Genomic DNA, 21792 nt, shown 5'->3' on the forward strand with positions numbered 1-21792 from the left:
TAATATTAGCTCCAAAAATCACCGGCAATTATACAGCTAATTTATTTCCAAAATCTGAGTCACCACTTGTATTATTATTATTTCTTTGTTGCCAAAATCCCCGTCGCCAATTGTTATGACCTTGAAGTTGAGGGTTCAAAACTTTTCTCCACCCCGTCGCCAATTGTTATGACCTTGGATGTCTGACTTTTCGATCACACGACTTATCTACCAATCCGAATACGACTTATACGAATCTTCGCACTAGGCCAACCAATGACGTTCAACCGGTGTGGGCAGTTTAGTGTCCTCATTGGTCCTATGTCCTACGAGCCCTTCCACTTGAGTCCAGAACAAGATACCAGCTTCCGAATCAGAGCAGATCAGACCAGAATCAGAGCAGATCATTTATTTCAGACATACTTGGTTTATATATCAATCAGACAAACCGCAACGTACCATAAAATAGGAAATAATATTGTACACAAATAAGCCCAAAAAGTGGCTGTGGATGTGGGAGGCAGTAGTTAATGAGCTGAACATAACTTAAGAACCGTAAATCGTACAATAATAAGTTATAGGTCAAAATAAAGCTTATAATAAGAGGAGTATAAATATATGTAATGTAATTGTTGAATAATTATACAATAAGAATATTTATAGAATATTAGTCCATTAATAGTCCTCGGGAGTTACCTGTAATTTAATCTCCACTCGGACATAACACCTCCCCTTTTTTTTTTTTGAAAAACCCAACTTTAGATTCTGATTTAAAAAAGAATCATATGTGACTTTAAATTCCTCAACATTCTCCTCCTCCTCGAAATAATGTTGGGTCCTTATGGCTCCAAAATACAACTAGTAGGACTTTATTTAAACCATGTTTCTCGTATTGACTGGAGAAGCCACTAAAAATGACTAGATGATGATGAACGGCCTTTGATCTGAGTTCATTATTTTCAAATTCATTATGAATCTCGTTAGCAGATAACGAGTCATTAAGAAAGTCAACGTCTAACAGAATTAAATTAGATTTTTGGCCATCATTCGACTCAGCTGACATATTTCCCTCATTGTTATAAGAAGTTTCATCAAAATCATATGCATTATTCTGAGAATCAATATCTGGCACACTGTCATTAGAAATAGGATAAGTTGACTCAATATAAAATTCTGTCTTCCGGTGATTTTGAGTAACATCTGGTACAATTTTGTTCATCGTGTTGCTCCAGTTATTTTCTGAATACGAGTCACCATAGCTTTCTCGACTAGTAGCACGTGGACCACAATTTTGTTCGAGCTGACGTTTATTTTCGCAGCTAGACAGTACCAGTAGTGTTTCGTTTGATTCTGGACTCTGGGCATCATCTACAGGATCTGGCTTCTGATCATCTGGTATTGTCACAACTTCATGTGCATTTAACACAATATTTTCTTGCTCTGAGCTGGACACGTTACCAATATTACGTTTCCCTTCTGGTATAGAGGGATTTGAATCCTGCACAGGATATGCTTCTGAAATGTCCATTACTGCACCATTATCTGCATGATACATAGATTTCTTATTTTCTGCTTGAATGCAAAGTCTGCCCAAAACTGTTATAAATAGCTCTTGTTGCAAGGCAAACATCTTCTGCTGGTGCTGTAATATTAACCGCAACTGTTCGAAAGAAATCGACATTTTTTTTTGCCAATAATATTAGCTCCAAAAATCACCGGCAATTATACAGCTAATTTATTTCCAAAATCTGAGTCACCACTTGTATTATTATTATTTCTTTGTTGCCAAAATCCCCGTCGCCAATTGTTATGACCTTGAAGTTGAGGGTTCAAAACTTTTCTCCACCCCGTCGCCAATTGTTATGACCTTGGATGTCTGACTTTTCGATCACACGACTTATCTACCAATCCGAATACGACTTATACGAATCTTCGCACTAGGCCAACCAATGACGTTCAACCGGTGTGGGCAGTTTAGTGTCCTCATTGGTCCTATGTCCTACGAGCCCTTCCACTTGAGTCCAGAACAAGATACCAGCTTCCGAATCAGAGCAGATCAGACCAGAATCAGAGCAGATCATTTATTTCAGACATACTTGGTTTATATATCAATCAGACAAACCGCAACGTACCATAAAATAGGAAATAATATTGTACACAAATAAGCCCAAAAAGTGGCTGTGGATGTGGGAGGCAGTAGTTAATGAGCTGAACATAACTTAAGAACCGTAAATCGTACAATAATAAGTTATAGGTCAAAATAAAGCTTATAATAAGAGGAGTATAAATATATGTAATGTAATTGTTGAATAATTATACAATAAGAATATTTATAGAATATTAGTCCATTAATAGTCCTCGGGAGTTACCTGTAATTTAATCTCCACTCGGACATAACATATACCCTTACATGTTTCCGTCGCCAACGATAAATCCTTTTTAAGTAGGAAACGAGACACATCAAACGTTATTCATGGGATCATATGTGATCGGACGCAAGTAGTTGTCCGCTGTGCATTGGGGAGCAGTTCAAATCTAATTTAACTTTCAAATGTCTTAAGAAGAAGTGGTCGTCCACAGTATGGGTAACCTAGACGTTGTAACCATCAGCACACCTCTAAGGACGTTCGAGATCACTTTCATAATTGGTCAATCATCTTTGTCAGTAATATGAAATTCACACATTACCTATGAATCGTCGATTTTTAATAGTTTACTCTTAATACTTACCTCAACAATATTAGATTGTCTATCTGATGCATGATCATCATCATTTGGCAGGAAAATTAACTGAGACATTTGTGTACCATAATTTGGAAATTGAAAACGAACAAATGTATAGGCTTTGAAATTATTTTCGATAGTATAATTTCTATGTAATGGATTAATGAAATTAAGATTATCGTTTAATAATTGTTTAATTTTTGGAAGACATGCAAAATTAAGATATATTGTGAAATGTTTATATTGACAGCCATATTCATCTATAGAGGGAAAAACAAATAACTTGATGTGAACAAATGTAGTAATAAAATACAATAAAGAATAGATATTTTTAAGTAGAATAAATAAATAAACAACAAATATGAATTGTTTTACTCTTACTGTACTCATTATGAATTCCAATAAACCTCAGGAATATAAACAGATTGCATTTCTTCTAACTGATATAAATTCCTAGTCAAAATACAGTGGCAATCGTGCCCTTACTAATAACCGACTTCGAGAGGTGATTTCCGGAGCTCTAGTTAGGAACCGTGACTAGTGGAGTCCAACCACATCAGGTGTGAGTCAGTTACTCATCTTAGTGACATAATACGAGGTTGCAAACACAACCAACAGGAGACTGAATACTGCGCTAGCTAGAACTTATCCGGCGGCCAAACTTCAAATTCTGTATAAAACAACATGCTCAATAACTCAATCAAAAGTTGATAAGCATCCTTTTCATGTTACCGCCAATTGTATTTATAAATTTACGTGTACCTGCCAAAGCAGCTACATTGGCCGAACAGAAAGGAGGGCATATCTCAGAATTTTTGAACATGTTCCAAAAAAGCCTCAGAACAAGAGAAAGAAAGACTCTATATAGTGCAATCACCAAACATCTTGATACAGGACATCAGGTCGATATCCTACAATCATTCAAGGTGATTAGTAAGCAGCCAAACTTCAGTCTTCAGAAGTTTGCTGAAGCAGTTGCTATCAGGCGCCAAAAGCCTGATTTATGTGTTCAAAAGGACATGGTTATTAATCTTTCCTTGCCTTGGTGATTAATATTCCTTCGTTATATCTTAATAATTTTTTTCTTTTTCTTTAAACTCTTTCTTGCATTTATTACACCATTGAGTTTTATTCCAACTATCTTATTTTATCAACTGAACTCTACTCATTTTATTCCTATCAAGGTTTATTTGTTTCTAACCCTTTGAACTGTTGTCACAATGTTCTTTCATCATATAAGGTATATATTTACAATATTCAGTCTATTAAATTTATTTACAACCTTGCTATACTATACGAATATGTCTTTAATATAACTTCCAATCAAACTCTTTTATGTAAGTAATTTAAACCCATTCATTATAATTTTAAATATCACAGGTTGTAAGCAGCTGACGAGAACCAACGAAATAAAAATGAATTCATGCTATTCTGCTAGAATGTTTGTTCTTGCTCTTTTCAAAATATTTGAGTTATAAAGTATTTTCTAATAATCATTTCACTTTTCTTAACTATGTTATAATTGAAAATAGATAATAATAAAAAGGTATTATTTCTTATTAAAAGAATAAAACCATCATTATCATTATGAAGTAAAAAAAATGCAATATCTTTTTACCTAGACCATCTTTCCATAATTCAAATTCATTTTGAAATGCTACAATAGAATTTTGTCCATTTTCTAATTTCTCAACATTAAATGAAATATTCCAATCACGTAAGCAATTAATTACAGATGGACTATGTATAATATTCATTGCATTATTATTATTGTTATTATCAATAGTAGTAGTAATAATATTGTATGGAACTATCTTGATCAAATGTGGATCAGTCAAACGCATACTGAGTTGGATAGCTCCACTAAATTTACTTTGCCAAGAAATCGATGAATTGTCATCATCATTAACAAAAGATGTTAATGGATACCAACGTGATGGTATATTACCATGTGAAGAGAAAATAAGTGCAGATAGAGGAACACGACAACTACTAATCAGTTGATATTCTTTACCAGGATTAATGATTGAATTAATATTTTCATTTGACTGTTGCTCAAAATTAGTATATTGTAAACCTGAACATAAAGAGTAATTGAACAAACAACCATTAAACTGGAAATTAAGATTTTGTAGGCCAAGATCATAAATAAGCATAATAATAATGATAACCAGTGTCGGATGTGAGGATCGTATTCACCGAAAACAAGTGGAAGATGACCGGGTAATGTTGTGGCTTGATTGAAGTTAAACTCCCAAACCCTTGGATTCTGACTCGACGATTTGGAATTCAAGAGTTCGCGCGAGACAATGAAGTTCGCGAGTTCGACTCCTAGCTTTATAGTCGTGAGTGTGCATAACTGATGGGCCATAGTAGGACGAAACAGCTGTTCAGGGCTTCTAGGTTTTTAATGGTTGCATAACTTAGATCAATTCGTGATTTCAGTGAAATCTAACAATCTCTACGACCCATACTGATAATAATAAAAGTCTATATGTCCTTTTTGAGTATTTTGCTATTCAACTGTTCAAAGTTTTGTCATTACGTTAGATGATTTTACCTTCGAGTAGTTATGAATATTACATGTCCAATGGTTTATGAAAATGTTGTAACGTGTGAAACTGCAGGTTTTGATAAGCAGCGTTTTATCGATCGAATCAGTGATACGGAAAACACGCAGTGAACGACCTAGTGTCCTGATTGGTTCCGCGTCCCTGTCTAGCCCAGCCAGTTGAGTCTAGAATGCAAGTCACAGCCTCTGAGTTATGAATCACTATATTTCAGACATACTATATTTATATACTAACCAAACAGACCACATCGTACCATAAAAATAGAAAACAACATCTGTACAATATTTAACGAGTGAAATAAATAATGGCCAATAGGAAATGTTCATTTAACGTCCAAGGACATCATTAGACGTAACATGATAATGATTGGCACATTATTCCTCAGCATCCATAACAGAAAACACCAAATGGTCATCAATAATGAAATTAGTCGATATGAAATTATACAACTATATCAAATGAAGTAATGTTGAACTGAGCCAAGTAGTTCAGTGCAGACTAAATAGTTAAAGTTAATGTGAACCGGTAGATAAATTCTCACTATCTTCTCCTAAATCTCGAATTTTAGAATAATCTCATATTTTGTATCTCCCATACCCATTCTTCCCTATCAAAGTATTTCGGCTATCCATAATGTTTTCTTACTACAACTGATAGTTTCACTCTTCTCATTAATATGACATTTATCTCCATATTTTTATCTCATTGTACTATGGGATAGTGGCAACTTGGATTGATGCATATTCTAGTTTGCTGACTGACTGGCCAAGCACAAAGTTTCAAAAAGCTACATCTATTCAGTTAGATATTGACACATGAAGTAAACTGAAAAAAATTGAATGATCATTTAAATATCAAAGAATATAGATGTTCATTTATCTGAAGTAATACTGATAGGCATCTAATCATACAATATATTTAAAAAAAACATCTACCAATAATAAGATACTTTGTTTGGGGTAGATGAGGATTACGGAGGTCTAATTTTTTGAAAGTTTTTACTAGGAATTGGTGTCACCTGAACAGTTTATTTCTTAATAATTTGTAAAACTTTACAAGTGTTTACTCAATGTCTTATACGGCATCAAACTTAAAGCCTATATGTGTTGACTAGTATTACAAGGCTGATTATATAACAGATGTCTGGGTTTCATATATATGGTAGAGTATCTTAACGATACAAAAAAATTCTTCAAAAGTTTAATTTGACGGATATTAATTACAGTGAGTGTTATTGGGAGAATGTAAACAAAATACAAGAAGCGATGAACATCAATAATGTAGAACTGGATTTAAAAGTACATCGATTGACAAAATAAATGTTTAATCTATTGAAGCGTCTAACTATACAACTGAGATAGGGGCAAAGCCGAATTTCATAAAACATTTATTTATCTAAAAAGCTGTTCTTTATTGAGTAATAGATATAAATTAGTTACAAACATCAACTCGTGAGGTACCTGTAGCGCTTAGAGAATGTATGAGTATGAAAAAAGACTTCCTGTAATAACAACATGAAGAATAATTTTGACATATGATAATGCGAATGACATCTGTGTCTAATCATGATAACAGTTTATCAACAAGCAAAACGGAATCAAAAGGAAGCAAATATAAATATAGTTTCGGTTAAATAGAGAATAAATGAACTGATAATAACTGTTGCAGGGATTGAGAGAAAGTAAATATAATGGTAAATACAATAAATGTCATAAGTATATGTAAATAAGTGAGAATATAACACAAAGTTGCGCCACAACATACGCGTAGAAATTGATAGAGATGCAACTATTTACTGAATAATGATAAGTAGTATAAAACAATACACAAAAAGAGTTGACAAGAGAATAAGAACAGCAAACGTGAACAAACTCAACAGTACATGATAATGTCATACAAGGATCCACTAATAGTCACAGAAATACCAATATAATCAAGAAAAAGCTGTATGAGACAAAGTAACGAATAAATAAAGAGTACTAAATGCCTAAAATCCACAGGATGATAATGATAATTGAATGCTTTTCGATTCAGGGGCTACATTCGCTTGATACATCCGATGTTTATTAACATTTTATGAACTCCACAAATGTTTATAAGGCTTAGTGATTATGTTTCATGATATCATGGTTTAACTTTCAGCTCCAGGACGTTTTCCATCTTAATTCTACTTAAATGATCAGAGCACAATAAATAAAGGTTGGTTCAGTCTCATAAATATCTTCTTAGCTAGTTAATCAAGAAAGCAAAGCAAGATGACCAAAAATGATCTGATTTTCCAGTTCAATAATCAATCAACCTACTATTTTGTTTATCTAAAACTCTATATATAATTTCAGAACCATTCATTTGAAAGTTCCATTATACCAGAAAGTTGCTTCAGAGCTATACATGTTTATTTTTTTTCATCTTAGTAAACTATATATTTATTTATTTAAACACATAAATATTGGTACAAGGAAGCACCAAAGAGATATGCGCCACATAAATCAATCGATTTGTGTGACGGCTGGGATACTGCCCGGGTGCTTAGAGCGAAGCAGATTGTTTTCTTAGAGGGCCAAACCCAGAGAATTTGACCTACAGGTCTGACCCACAAGGCAATGGAGCATCGTGAGGAGATTCAGACACATGGTAGCCGGTGACCAACGATTGGTTCATATGCCATTTGTTCCCGCAGGATACTGGAGCCCACGTGCACCATTGGTTTGGGATCCGGTTAAAGCGCCGGACATTCGCTTTTCGTCCTCTCAACTTCGTAAACAACACCCCCGCCACGAGAAGGCAGTGAGTAGGACTTCCCTGGCAGAGGCTGGATACGCATGGCCGTGTGAGAGTATTTCGAGAGGGAGGGTGGGCCAACCTCACTCTCGGTCATACCAGGGCATTTGGGGACAAAATCTATATATCCCATTTTGATAGTTGATGAATAACACCACCTCTGCCAAATACTCTGAAACCTTTGATATACTATTCCAAAGATTTCACTACATATTTCATCTACTCAAGTTGAATTATAATTTGTGATTTCAATGTAGTTGTAAAATAATTAAATGATAACAATGTTTCAATTTTAAATAATCTTACCCCAATATTTTATATTTTTATGAGTAAATTCATTTAATTTTTCTGCAATATTATTTTGTAACCATATATCAACTTGTATCATAATACATGGTTTGGTTATTGGTCTTATATATTGTTCCATTTGATATTGATCACCATTTAAAATTGCTTCTAATAAAGTAATTTCATAATTATTCATTGAATTATTATTATTTTGATTATTTATTAAATTAGGTTGATAATTATATTGTTGATATGCAATAAACCAAGAAGTAGGTAATTGTAAATCTAATTTACAATTTAATTCCATTGTATAATATGAATTATATATTGGTGAACTAATAACAGATTTAATTAAATAACCATGATATAATTCATTAATTATTGAATGAGAATATCTTTTATCATTTGGTATTAATAATAAACAATGTAAACGTGCATGAATTGTTCTATTCAATGAATAAGATATTTCATTAAAAGGCTTCATTATTGATAAATTTATTCCACTTATTCCATCTAAACATATTTGAATACGATGATTAAACTGTGTTTGACTTGGTAGAATTAATATTGAATTATGAATTGGTTGATTTGATGAAGTTGAAATTAGAATAGATTGTTTGTTAAGCAGATTTGTAGGTTGTGTTGTTAATGACTTGGTTAATGTGTTATCAAATTTTATAGAACAATGATTGGTGATGTTATAACTGAAAAAAAATATATGTAGATATATATAAAGGTTTACTAGTAATACTAATAATAGATATCATGAGTCAGTTGAAGCTAGACCACCATGGAAAACCTGGAAGCACTGGACGGCCGTTTCGTCATAGTATGGGACTCCTCAGCAGTGCGCACCCACGATCCCGCACCCCGTGGGGTGCGGGGAGTCTCATACTAGGACGAAACGGCCGTCCAGTGCTTCCAGGTTTTCTATGGTGATCTAGCTTCAACTGACTCATGATTTCAATCTGTGAAATTTCTAAAATCTCCACAAACCCCTTCTGATAATAATAGATAATTTTATATAGTTGTTCAAGTGGATTCATATCGGTCATGTGCAACAATGTAAGCATATTTAGGATGAGTTTCTCTTCCTCTTAATGAGACATTTTGCTTTTGGTTTAATTCATTATCTACAGTGTTTATAAGTGAATGAAGTAATTGAGTGCATTGACCATCTAGAAGTCTTATATGCTCAGTTGGGTTGATGTCTCATGAGGTCTTGGCACGGGTCTAGAAAGCTTGATTGTATTTTGCTGACTTGCGTCACATGTGGTATAGGCGAGATCTCTATCTCTCAACCAAAGGACTAGTATATTGCACAGAAGTGTGTTTAGTTTTATTTAATGGTTGACCTTGAAAGTAGAGGACACTCGTAGATTCCTAGTATTTTATCATGGGTGACTTCGAAGTACTTTTTGTGGTATGTTGAAACCACCGAGTGGACTAATCTGAGGTTAGACTCAGAATACAAGCTTAGGATGACGAGTCAATCAGTAACTTAATCAATTTTTACCGACTGTGATTAGGACGTATATAATATATGTCAAAGCCACTGCCGATGTTGGATGTAGTAGAAGGAAGATGACAGAAAACTAGGAGCCTCCAAATCAACACGTAGTATCAGTCTGTTTTGGTAGATGAAGACTACCACATTGAAGTCTTCTTAGATATCATAGTTCATGACTGGAAGCTTTGAGTGACATGGCTAAGAATCAGTCTTAATGGTGTAGCTTCATTCACCTTCTGTTTACTTTTACATACCGAGTTCGAAAACTATCTTATACGGAATTTTGAACTATATAGAGACCATTATTTTCCTCAAGAATGTAAAAATGTAGTGTTCATGAATATGTTTGGTCACATGTTAAACAGAGCTTCTTATAGGGTACTTCCAACAAATCAACATGAAAGCAAAGGAATTAACTAAGCTTATTCGTTAAACAGTGCAACATTATTCAGTTCATAACACATCAGATATTGGTTGAAATTCACTAATCACAGACTTCTTGATAGAAGTCTTTCGAAGTCTCATTTGTGGATGAAGCAGTTATCCAGGGCTTTTTGTTTACCTGGTCAACACCAATCCATGGAGAAAATAAACCTGTTGATACCGTGAAAGTATATTTCTTGTTGAAGAGTCTGAAAAAATCTAATGACCTTTTTGATTTCAAAGTCATCTAGCTCAAGAAATAACTGAATGACGTTCATCACACACGATCACTGTGCTAGCGACTGTTTTTATTCAATTCATAAAGTCTAAACTTTTATCAAACCTTTCGCAAAACCCAAAGTACATTCTTAGGGCATTTGGGGGCTTACCAAGGCATTTGCCTTGATGCGACCGAGAGTAAGGAGAGTCAGCTCTCCCACTCGAAATGCTCTTACATGGCCACGTGCATACAGCCACTGTCAGGAAAGTCCCACTCACAGCCTTCTCGTGGCGGGGGTATTGCTCACGAACTTGAGCGGATCAAAAGTGGTGGTTGGTGGGTATGCAGGACCTACCTAGGGGAGTTGGAAAACTTTGATTCCAAACCAATTGTGTACACGGGTTCCAGGATCCTAAGGAAACAAATGGCGTATGAACCAGTTGTTGGTCACCGGCTATCATGGGACTGCATCTCCTGATGTTGCTCCACCGACTTATGGATTAGACCTTTAGGTCAAAGTCTCTGGGTGTGGCCCTCTAAGAAAACAATCTGCTTTGGTTTGAGCACCCGAGGAGTAACCCATTCCTCACAAAAATCGGTTAATTTATGTGGCGCATATCTCTTTGGTGCCTCCTTGTACCAATATTTATGTGTTTGAATAAATAAATAAATAAACATTCTTAGTAGAAAGAAAGGTGCGTGATATTTAGGGTTGTAAATATCTAGCCACAGCATTGTTTGATATACTGGTTACTCATGACAGACATCTTACTAATGGCGCTATACTCACATGAAGTCAACACCGTATGTCAGCTATAGTTTGACTAAGTACTCATGATAAGCGAGTTTGGTGATTACTTCGGTATAGTTAATAAAATGGGAAGGAGCATCACTAAAGTAAACCGAAATAACCTATGTATGCATACTTTCATGCTGAACATACCAATAATCCATACTAATTTGTAATCTCCCATTTAAAAATCCACTACTACTGTTCACATCATACAGATCAATACAAAATTTTATTGATTGATGATTATGTTCATGGTTTCGATCATCCTCTTCATCGTCTCTACATTTTAATGGTTTATTTTTACGAATTAATTTGCACAATAATTCTTCTGGAATATATCCTTTCGCAGCTAAACAATCATGTAGATTAGGTGAATAGATACGTAACCAAAGTTCAATTAATAGACCTCGCTTCAAATTTAATTTATCTAACAATGGAAACAAAATTTAGGAAACATATAACTGTTAATGTATTTGATACACGGAAATTTGAACTTATTTTGATGAGCAGTAGTCCATATAATGTTTAATAATCAAATACAATCAACATAACAAATAAATCAGTTGATGAATTTGTGAATCTTCATCGACTGAGGTGGTTGGGTCACGTGTTACGTATGCCCGAACACCGATTACTACGACGTGCAATACTAACCTGTGTTGGAGATGGTTGAAAGAAAGTTAAGGGCGGCCAAACCAAAACGTGGCATCAGTGCTTGAAGTCACTAACTTTTAATCTGAGCCATGTTGGGAGATGCAGACTACTTGGTTGGGGTCCGCGTGACTATCGTAACCAATGGTTGGAGACTCTTGGTGACATGGCTCAGAATAGATCACAATGGCGTCGGTGTATACGCTCTCTGTCTTCCCTTAAACTAAGAGATTAAAATCGTTTCATATCTTTCTTTCTATGAACTAATTCTTTCTTCCTGTACTATATCCTTATATGCAATCTTTCTTTTATATATTACCACCTCTGAATTAACTACTTTTATGAATCCGGTGTCCATTTTGTTGTGTTATTGAGTTATGGCAACTTGGACCGATGCATATATGTGCCTGGTCGTACATTGTAGCTGACTGACTGACTGAGATAACAAATAGACCTCCATACAATCAGGACGTTATCAAGGATTGATCACTGAGTAGTGGACCATGTCATATTTGTCTAGTATAATCGGCCTGGATATATATGATTTCTTCAGTTTTAACGGCTTATTTCATGTATTCAGCAAAGTGTGTATTTAGCACTTGCCTCACAGTACAGTATAGTGATTCCTGCAATGTTTGTCTTATCCACATCCAGAGTTATTTCCTAATTTCTTCTTTAGCTGGTAGCGGTTTGTTCCCTGTCATAGTAGATTGTTTCTGATGTTGTCAGACTACTGTTCATAAATACTCATACCTTTTTGATGATGGTTGTAGTAGTCTTCCGAGTTTTATCTCCGTACAGTAGAACAGTCTTGATGTTCATACTGAAGATCATGCATTTGATGTTGGTTGACAGCTGTTTGAGTTCCATATGTTCTTCAATTGTAGGAATGCGGCACTTGCTTAGTCAATCATCGCCTTCATGTCTGCATCAGGTCCTCCTTGTTAGTCGATGTCGCTTCCCAGGTCCGTGAGAGTTTCGACCTCTTCCAAAACTTCTCCATTAAATGTGATTGGGTTGATGTTCTCCGTGTTGTATTTCGGGAATCGGATTTTTCCCTTTTGTATGTTGAGGCCTACTACTGCAGTGGCTGCTGCTACGCTGGCTGTCTTCAGCTGCATTTGTTCGTATGTATAGGATAGAAGTGCCAGGTCATATGAGAAGTCCAAATCGTCTGTTTGCATCCAAGTCGTCCACTGTATTCGGTGCTTCCTCCGATATGTGGAGGTGATCTTCATAATCCAGTCAACCACCAGAAGAAGGAGAAAGCGCAAGAGTAAGTAGTCTTGTCTGACATCGGTTCTCCCTTGAAATGCATCTGTCAGCTGTCCTCCATGCATCCGCCTGTAGCTCTTCTAGGGTTAATACCGGTCTCATCTAGGGTAAAGGAGAAGGTTTGGGCATGAGAGTCAACAACCCTATTCCGTAGATAACAACCTTGTTAAAATATGCTAACTAATTCTTGGTGCATGACCATAACACTCAACGGATGGAACTTTTATTCGTCTAGTCAATTAATGCAAGTTAAGGAATGAAGATTTTACGAAAATTTCAACCTAAAACAAAAAAACTTGTAGATTACTTTTCACTTTTCAAACGCTCCATCATAATTCTATCATTTTCCCTGAAAAAATCTCAAACAGTGAAATAAAAGTCCTCGCTTCTTCAGAATTTTATCGTCCAACACTATATATATTGTTCTGTTTATCCGCAAAGAATATAGTTGTAAGAATTTAAAGAAAAAAAAGACAATAACCGTTCAAATATTTCAAGAATAATAACTCACTACTTTCAAAATCTGCACGAGTCAACATATCTAAAATCCACTGAATAAATTCCGTTTCAATTTTTGGCCTGATTAAATCCATCTTATTTTGTGATTCTGAAGTTATTTGTAAATTTGTACACAGTCTATGTGTGTGACTCCAATATGATGATGAGGAAGACGGTGGCGATTTTATCGTAGATGATGATGCGTTTTCTTTGTTTTTCAATGAATTTTCAGATATGAATTCACAGGAGATATGTTTCTCAGCTTTTTCTTGAATAGTATTATTAGTTATCATAGGCGGCTTATTAAGCATTTGAGTAGTGGTGCGAGTGCTAGCTAAACATTTAGCTTTTGTATCTAGAAAAAGGCAAATTTTAACAAAATTTAATCCAGTTTTATTTGGTTGATTTAATTTCCTTATATCAATTTAAGAGAATATAAGACATCTCATTAGTATACATCCACAAACTAGCACGTAACCCTCAAGTTTCACTAAATGTCAATGATAAGATCGTGCTCAAAACGAAACCTGAAAGTTATGGAATCGATTCCATGAGGGCTGGTAGATGTGCACATTTGAAAAGTAGTTGTAAGCTAATACCAAACAACTGTGAAACATTCTCTGATTCTTAGTGGTTCTAATATATTCATCAAAAGTTAACTTTGAGTTTCTAGCATGAGTAGATAGACAAATCCTTATAAGTCACGTAAGATTATATTATACTGTAAATTATTTATTTAAACTTTGTCGTAATAACAACATAAGTTGTCATTACAGATATATGATTCTTGATTAAACAGTTAAACTTTGAGTATCTGTGTTCGCGTTGATTCATTTCAATTTAATATAATAACAGATTCTTACACATAGTTCATGAAAGTAACTAATTTTCAACTGAACAGATCTCCATAAATTCTTTAATTCAATCACAATCATTTTAACTTAATATTCTCATTGACATCGGTACTATTTACATCAACTATAATAATTAAGAAATTTTTAATTCCAAAAAAGAAACGAGGAGCCGAAGTAACATCAAGATGAATGAATATGACTATTTAACTTACCAGTGGGAAAAAAATATTGAACATAACAATCTAAATCACCCCATGGTACAGCTCCATTATAATTTGAATCATATTGAAGTGGGATGTGTGGATCGAAATCAATCAACTGTTCAATGGTTATACCGATTCTATGTTCAACTAGTAAGTAGATATGTATAATTAAGAAAAATAGAATGATTGATAGTATTTATAAAACAAAAGTATGGTGAAATACCGAATATCAAAAAAAAAATTCTAATCGGCGTTCAGCCATGTGAGAAGTGGCTCTTAATGCTCAGCTACTCAAACCGGAATTGATGAGGTAAAGGTTTGAACCTATGGTTTGGTGGTTGATAATTGAGTGCAATAATTACCAAGATACCTGTTAATCCTGTTTGCTCTTTTCATCAATATTTCTTTCTTAATCGGTTGCATCGTATGTACTAATACTCCATGATTCACTAATTTTTGATTGTTTTCGAGCTAATACATTTCCGCCTCTTCGTTATTACGTGAGATTAATCAAGGTACTTATATAAATACACTATATACTTCACGAATTAAGGCTTGTAATAGTACGTAGCTTATGATGTATTTAATATCACCACTATTTTATCGACAAATCGATTGTTTCTATACTTAATTTTCCACGTGATTCAATAGTTCGGCCTTTGACTCTCTAGTGGACTTAACACTTTCGTATCCTTCATCCTCTTTTTTAATGAATAATCCATTCCAAACTTTGTTTCATTTATTTTCAGCATATATTTTACTTGAGTACAGTTGTAATAAATCTTTTAATATGAATGAAATATACGGAATATTCTGTTGTAACATGATTCGATAAGTCGCAAATAGGAAATATATCATTCTATGATACAATTATGTCAAAGCTTCTGACTAGATAACCTGAGTATATATGAAAATCCCGAAATAAAAACAAGGGATTTTGTAGAAAATGTTGTACAATTATTACAGCAATAAATGCAATATATCTATGAAGTATAATTCATGGGTTGTCTACTGAGGTTCATCACTTCATGATACAATTAAATTAAAAGTGTTTCTTGTAAAACGTTTATAGATATTAATTATAAAACAATTTGGAGGTGTATTCGAAACCCAAATGGTAGACAACAGTTGAAACGGAGACAAGAATCAGAAAATATAGAAAATGAAGCAATTGAACAAATGTTCAATGAACCTATGAAGATTGTTATTACATTCTACGAATTACAAGAGGTCACAATCAAAATAACAAATAAATGTAATATTAAATGCAGCTAAGTTTTATAAAATACACGACTATACTGTATACAAATTAGCAATCCTTAGGTATGTTATGTTGTAGTCATTTAAATTTACAGTCTCAATAATACAACATGCTTCAGTTTAGTGTCTGCATTCTCTGAATACCTACCTATTCGGGAATAGATAAACTGATTTCCATCAATACAATCTAGTCTCTATCTGTAGTCAATGTGTTATTCGTTAAAAATTAGGCCATTGATCCGATATTCATAAACGAATTCGTAACTAGTGGATTCTGTTATCAAGTGACTTGATCAAACGTCCAACCTTGTGTAGTACAACATTCAACCTGATACTTCAGAAAACAACAGATATTGGTGTTCGATATTAACGTATTGCGGTACTTAGGTTTAATAATACTGTAGCAGACACCGATCATTCCTTCTCTCTAGTTAAACGGTCAGAAAGGGTAGTTTTAAGAGACTGTTGATTTTCATCTGTTTTTATATTTCACTATTTTGTTACATTTCTTTTTCTTTGAGGATCCAATTTTTTTTCATTGTCCACAAAATATCTTTATGAAAGTTGTATGTTATTGGATTTCTCGTCGGTTAAAAGTGAATTTACTCAATTAATTTGCTTGACAATTGTTTAAATGTGATGATGTGTCATTCTACTTTCAAAGTTATTGTAAGAAAACACGATAACACTGGTACTCTTAAATTCTTAAAAGAATCTATCGTACCTGTTAAATCTACACATAAATTATCCTTCATAATCTCTTTGCATTCAATAATACTGCTTTTTCTACTTTGATCTGCTGCATTCATAATGGTATTATTATCCACATCAATAGTACATTTCAAATTTTGTAGTGTTAATAAACTATCGATTTGTTCTTGTGTACCAACAGCGAGTAGAACATGAATTTGACCGTTTTCACAACCAGAGAATGGATCAATTATTGGCAACCATGTTTCCACAGGAATCATCGGATGCTAGTACAAAAAATAGGTGTGCATGCATAGTAAAGATAAAAAAGATGTCAGACTACATGTTTTGTAGTTTTTGTTTTAATTATTATGTAATTTACAAACATAATATTTCATTATAACTGACACTGAATAGGATACTTGAAATAATCGGAGCGTCATGGACTAAAATAATCCACATTTCAAAAAACCGAAATAGAAACATTTACAGGCGAGAAAGTACAGACAATCATTAAACAAGAAGACACATATATGTGTTCTGGTGTACAGAAACGCTGTGCTAGAAATCGGAACCAATTGAAAGTTGGTGAAAATTTAGGAAAGCTCTGATGGACATTGTGTTATTTCTTATTTAGAAACTTCTGAGCAGTGTAAACATACCGGCAAAAGTATGAGATCAAACTGGAAATAACCAGTCTTGAATTTATTATCAATTAGTAACTATATCGAAGTTTAACATTTAGCAATAATGTATTTTTAACTAATATCAATGCAACATTCAATTTCACACAGAACTAACAGTGTATGAAATTGTTAAGAGTTCTAAGCCAGAAAAATAACAGTTTTCTCAAATTCTATATTGTAATGAGTTATACTGGTACTGAAATTTTTCATGATAATATGTCAATTGAAATTTAAACAATCCTCTATTTATACTGATATCAGCTAATGTAATGTGTTTGATTATATTCATTTACAGAAACAATAAACTGATTTAATTCACAAACACTTGCAGTTAGTTGGGAATCAGGTAGATTTTTTTTCAAGTCGGCCTTCTTTTAGCAAGGTTCATTTCTACGGGATGGGGTTCCTAACATCGTGACCAACACTTCACCTTTACCCGGGCTTGTGACCAGCAGTAACCCTAGAAGGATTTTAGGCCGAAAATTTATAAGAGAGTTAGTTGAAGAATCCTTGTTAGAAGCCTATGATCCATGAAAGGGAACAGGCGTAAGTAACTTAATAGTTAGGCAATCAGGTAAGTTAGTGTATGAGATGATAACCATTCTCCAGTGAAATATTTCAACAACGATTATCACTATGTATCATCCTCATTTAAAAACGTATCTAGCAATCACATTTCATTACTTTTTCGATATCGTTTGTTAGGTGTGTTTTAGAATAAGCTCTAGCTAGTCAAATAATTACGTCACACTTATGAGCACATTCGATTAGTTATCTATTGTGAAATAGATTTTTAATTGATTATGGTTTACTGAATCAAACATTTCTCTATACACGTAGGCGTACTATTTCCTCAAGGGATTATGATAGGCGTATTGCTACTTGTTGTATTTTTCATAAAATATTAGCGTCCGTCAATAAACGAAGTAAATCAGTAGACTATACTTTATAAGAATTTTTCATTTGATCATGTTGTGGTGTATGCTACTTATGTCGACATAAGTAGTATATGACACCAATCAGAAATGGAATGCCTGGCAGTAGAAGATCGAATCGAAGAGAACGGGAGCAGAGAGTAATTATTATTAGAAGTGGAGCAACAATGAAGATTGAAACAACTGATGGAGTATATGCAAATGACGTAGTGAACGTATGCTTTTCACACTTCACCTGTGTTCTTGTTCATTACATCGTACTTTCATATTGTTAATGACCAATGATCATATCAGTCAGTCAGTCATAACCAATGTAAAACTGCCAAACATGTAAATGAGTTGAAGTTGTCTCGCCACATCAGAGCAGTGACACGAAATAATCAGGATGAATTTTAAAGTAGTAGAAATATTATTGAGAGTATCAGTGTTAGTAAAAATGATTAGGGATAGATAATATAATTCCAGAAAAATAAGTTCATGGGGTTAAAAATGGTATATGATAACTTTAAAACTCAGGATCTAGGGGGAACAAAGAGTGCATGAAACTGATCATAAATCTTATTAAATAGCGGCTCTAACCTATGGTTACAATAACTGAGAAGACTTTAACCTCGCAGTTTGCACATAACTACATGTTTCAATCTAACAACCGATGACTTCATGAACTGATACCATGTCTTATTCTGGCTTGTAGTTTGTTTCTAGTCTACTGCTACTACACCCATCCAATATTGCACATCCAGGTAGGCAGTAGTTCAGCACGAGTAACATATGAACTTCCCGTCAATGAAGATTCACTAACTAGTACCTTGGGTATGACCTCACAATCGCTCATTTGGTTTCAATGTACGAACATCATGTTTCAAAATCGTCTATGTGCTTATAACAGGCAATATGACCTCACACATATGTTCAAACTTAAAATCTTCATGTCTACAGAGACCAGTATGATGAAATTGGATTATTGAGTCGTGATTCAGAAGTTTACATTTAGAAACTTTAACTGGCTTGCAACGTAGCAAAATCATTTAATACTAATTATGATGTATTTCTCGCAATATCGATGTGAATAACTCCACAAGCTATTTCCTCTTACTAAGGGTATTACTTGGATGATTTAACTTGAAGCCAGTCGGTCTATACACCGGTATACATAAGAGGGTTTGTCAAGTTCAGTTGGACTTCAGAATAGTTTTTATCACCAAATAACTAAATAAAATTGCTTCAATTAAATCAATTACTCACTTGTGCCTTCAATAAACTTTGTATCACATTATTTGAATGCCACCATATTTGTGATGTAATCAAATCGTAATGAGCATAAAGTTTTACCAGTTGATCTGTTGGAATCTTCACAAGTCCAATTAAATGATCCGGTAAACCACTCATCCATTTAGACCACACCTCTAAAACAATAGATGATTTGACCAAACGAGTAACTGATTTCTATAATTAAAAATCAATTGAAATAGATATGTAAAAATGAGATAGTGATAACATATAACACGAATATATTACTGAATAATTTCCCCAATAAATATTTTGAAATAAAAACTTAAGATGAAATTGAAAAAAGATAACTACCAATTGAATCTAATACGAACAGTTCTTAATTAAGACTTGCTGATTGAGTGTATTTATGTCTGGTGAAATCAGAAACCAAAATTAATCACGTGTAGATGTCATTCATCTCTTTTTCTGAGATATTTCATTACTAAAACGTGTCAGTTTTCTTAAATTAACACGCCTGCTCATTCAAAGATTTTTCAGTAGAATTCATCGTGAGATACAGAATCACTTTCTTCAAAGGTTTAATCTGATTTTTTAAATGTATCTATAAGTATACTTAGAACTGTTCAAAATACTCTACTAAAAATGTTATTTGTTAGACATGATTGCTTCTATTGTCAAAATATTCTTTTAATTCTTGGCTGAAAAACTGATTTATTTAGATGACTCCATGTTTGACGTGATTGAGTATCCACGAATTAAAATAATAAACCGAAGTTTTCTTTTCTTTATTGATTCAAATGTGAGTTAATAAATTCGATATTCATCTGCTTATTCATTAAAAGAGCTACTTCTACGTTGCACTTTAAACAGGTATGCCAAACTAATTCAATAATAACACTATTCAGCACCATTCTACTGTACTATAAACTACGATTTCAGCACATAAAATGAACTTTAGGAACGATCGTACAGCATAAATAAATAAAATCGTCTAAAAGAAAATTTCATTCGCAGAACTCTGCTTAATATCCTTCAATATCCTTACAATGAATATGATTGTTCGTTATTATTTTATGGATGAGGATGTAAAAAGATTGACGAAAAGTACAATCGGTTAAAAGTAGAACATCTTTTTCTTTCTAAGACGAAAATCAGCATAATTTTATTCGGTTTTTAATTAACTTTCAGCTTCAATAGTATGATGACTAACTCATAACTAAAGCAAGGAGAGAGTAAAAAAACAAGACGGCCTGTTTGAATATCTGGACTACCTGTTCCTGCCATCTAGATATTTCAACAAATTATCTGTTTCCTTGTTTGTTTTAACAGATCATTATGACAACTAATTGCATAAACTATTCAGGCGCGCTTATGAAAAGTCTACGACCTTTCACAGTGCAAATTATAAAAACGTACAATTGGAGACATTGTGATGGCTGTCAATATGCATTGAAAAGAGTGAATATTATTCAGATGTCGACTTCTGAAATGCTGGTATCTAACTGGCGACCAACATCGATCAATAAATAAGAGACGGAAACTCGCTGAGATACTTTGTGCTGAGAATTCCATATTGTACCAAAAATATAATATTTGATAAAGCTAATAATAAAAAAATAATAATGCAATCAGGGGTTATGGAACATGTGTCGAGATGACTTCTGAATCAATTAGTGTCAAACGCTGCCATAAATGTTACAAATAATAGGCCATGTTCATCGACAGCAAAACATATAACTGAAACAGGTTACATAATTGACATCAACATAATTTTCAAAACGTTGTATAGAAATGGTCAATGACGAGTTCTTAGGTTGAAAGAACTCGAGCCTATTTCCAAATTAAAACTCCCTTTATGTGTACAGAATCAATTCATCGTAACCTTGAATCTGTCCTGGCAATCTTTAAGTCATTTTACGGCCTAGAATGACGTGACAAATTACTACTCGTTTCATATTTTATGGACTTTTTTCCCATCTTTATTTACAATTATTAGTCTATATTCATTATAACTTAATTAATTGAACTTATTATTTGTTCGATCAAAGTTTAGAAAAGAAACTAATTACACTAAGGAAAAATGGAGAAAAGTAGGGTCCAATCCGTGTTGGATGAAGACAGTTATTCACTTCAGACAATCGGTGAAATGTTGTGCAAGATCATGGATCGATTGAAGTCAGAAATTAACGCCGTTGGATGCTAGCTCAGTAGTGTAG

At 33.7% G+C, this 21792-nt stretch overlaps 1 protein-coding gene across 1 annotated transcript in view; it reads right to left on the reverse strand.

The window, feature by feature from the left end:
• The window catches only part of C2CD3 (C2 domain-containing protein 3), a gene marked incomplete at its 3' end in the record, with an annotated part of 101514 nt that overhangs the window by 31333 nt on the left and 48389 nt on the right, over positions 1-21792 (reverse strand). The window contains exons 22-30 of the mRNA XM_035731891.2: positions 19589-19789; positions 16757-17009; positions 14782-14919; positions 13729-14070; positions 11442-11718; positions 10854-10910; positions 8364-9049; positions 4322-4780; positions 2710-2963 (exon numbers count right to left, since the gene is read on the reverse strand). Coding sequence (XP_035589648.1) covers positions 2710-2963; positions 4322-4780; positions 8364-9049; positions 10854-10910; positions 11442-11718; positions 13729-14070; positions 14782-14919; positions 16757-17009; positions 19589-19789 — 2667 coding nt within the window. The remainder of the gene's footprint in view (positions 1-2709; positions 2964-4321; positions 4781-8363; positions 9050-10853; positions 10911-11441; positions 11719-13728; positions 14071-14781; positions 14920-16756; positions 17010-19588; positions 19790-21792) is intronic.

The sequence above is a fragment of the Schistosoma haematobium genome, chromosome 6, assembly GCF_000699445.3.
Source record: "Schistosoma haematobium chromosome 6, whole genome shotgun sequence".
NCBI classification, from domain to species: Eukaryota; Metazoa; Platyhelminthes; class Trematoda; order Strigeidida; family Schistosomatidae; genus Schistosoma; species Schistosoma haematobium.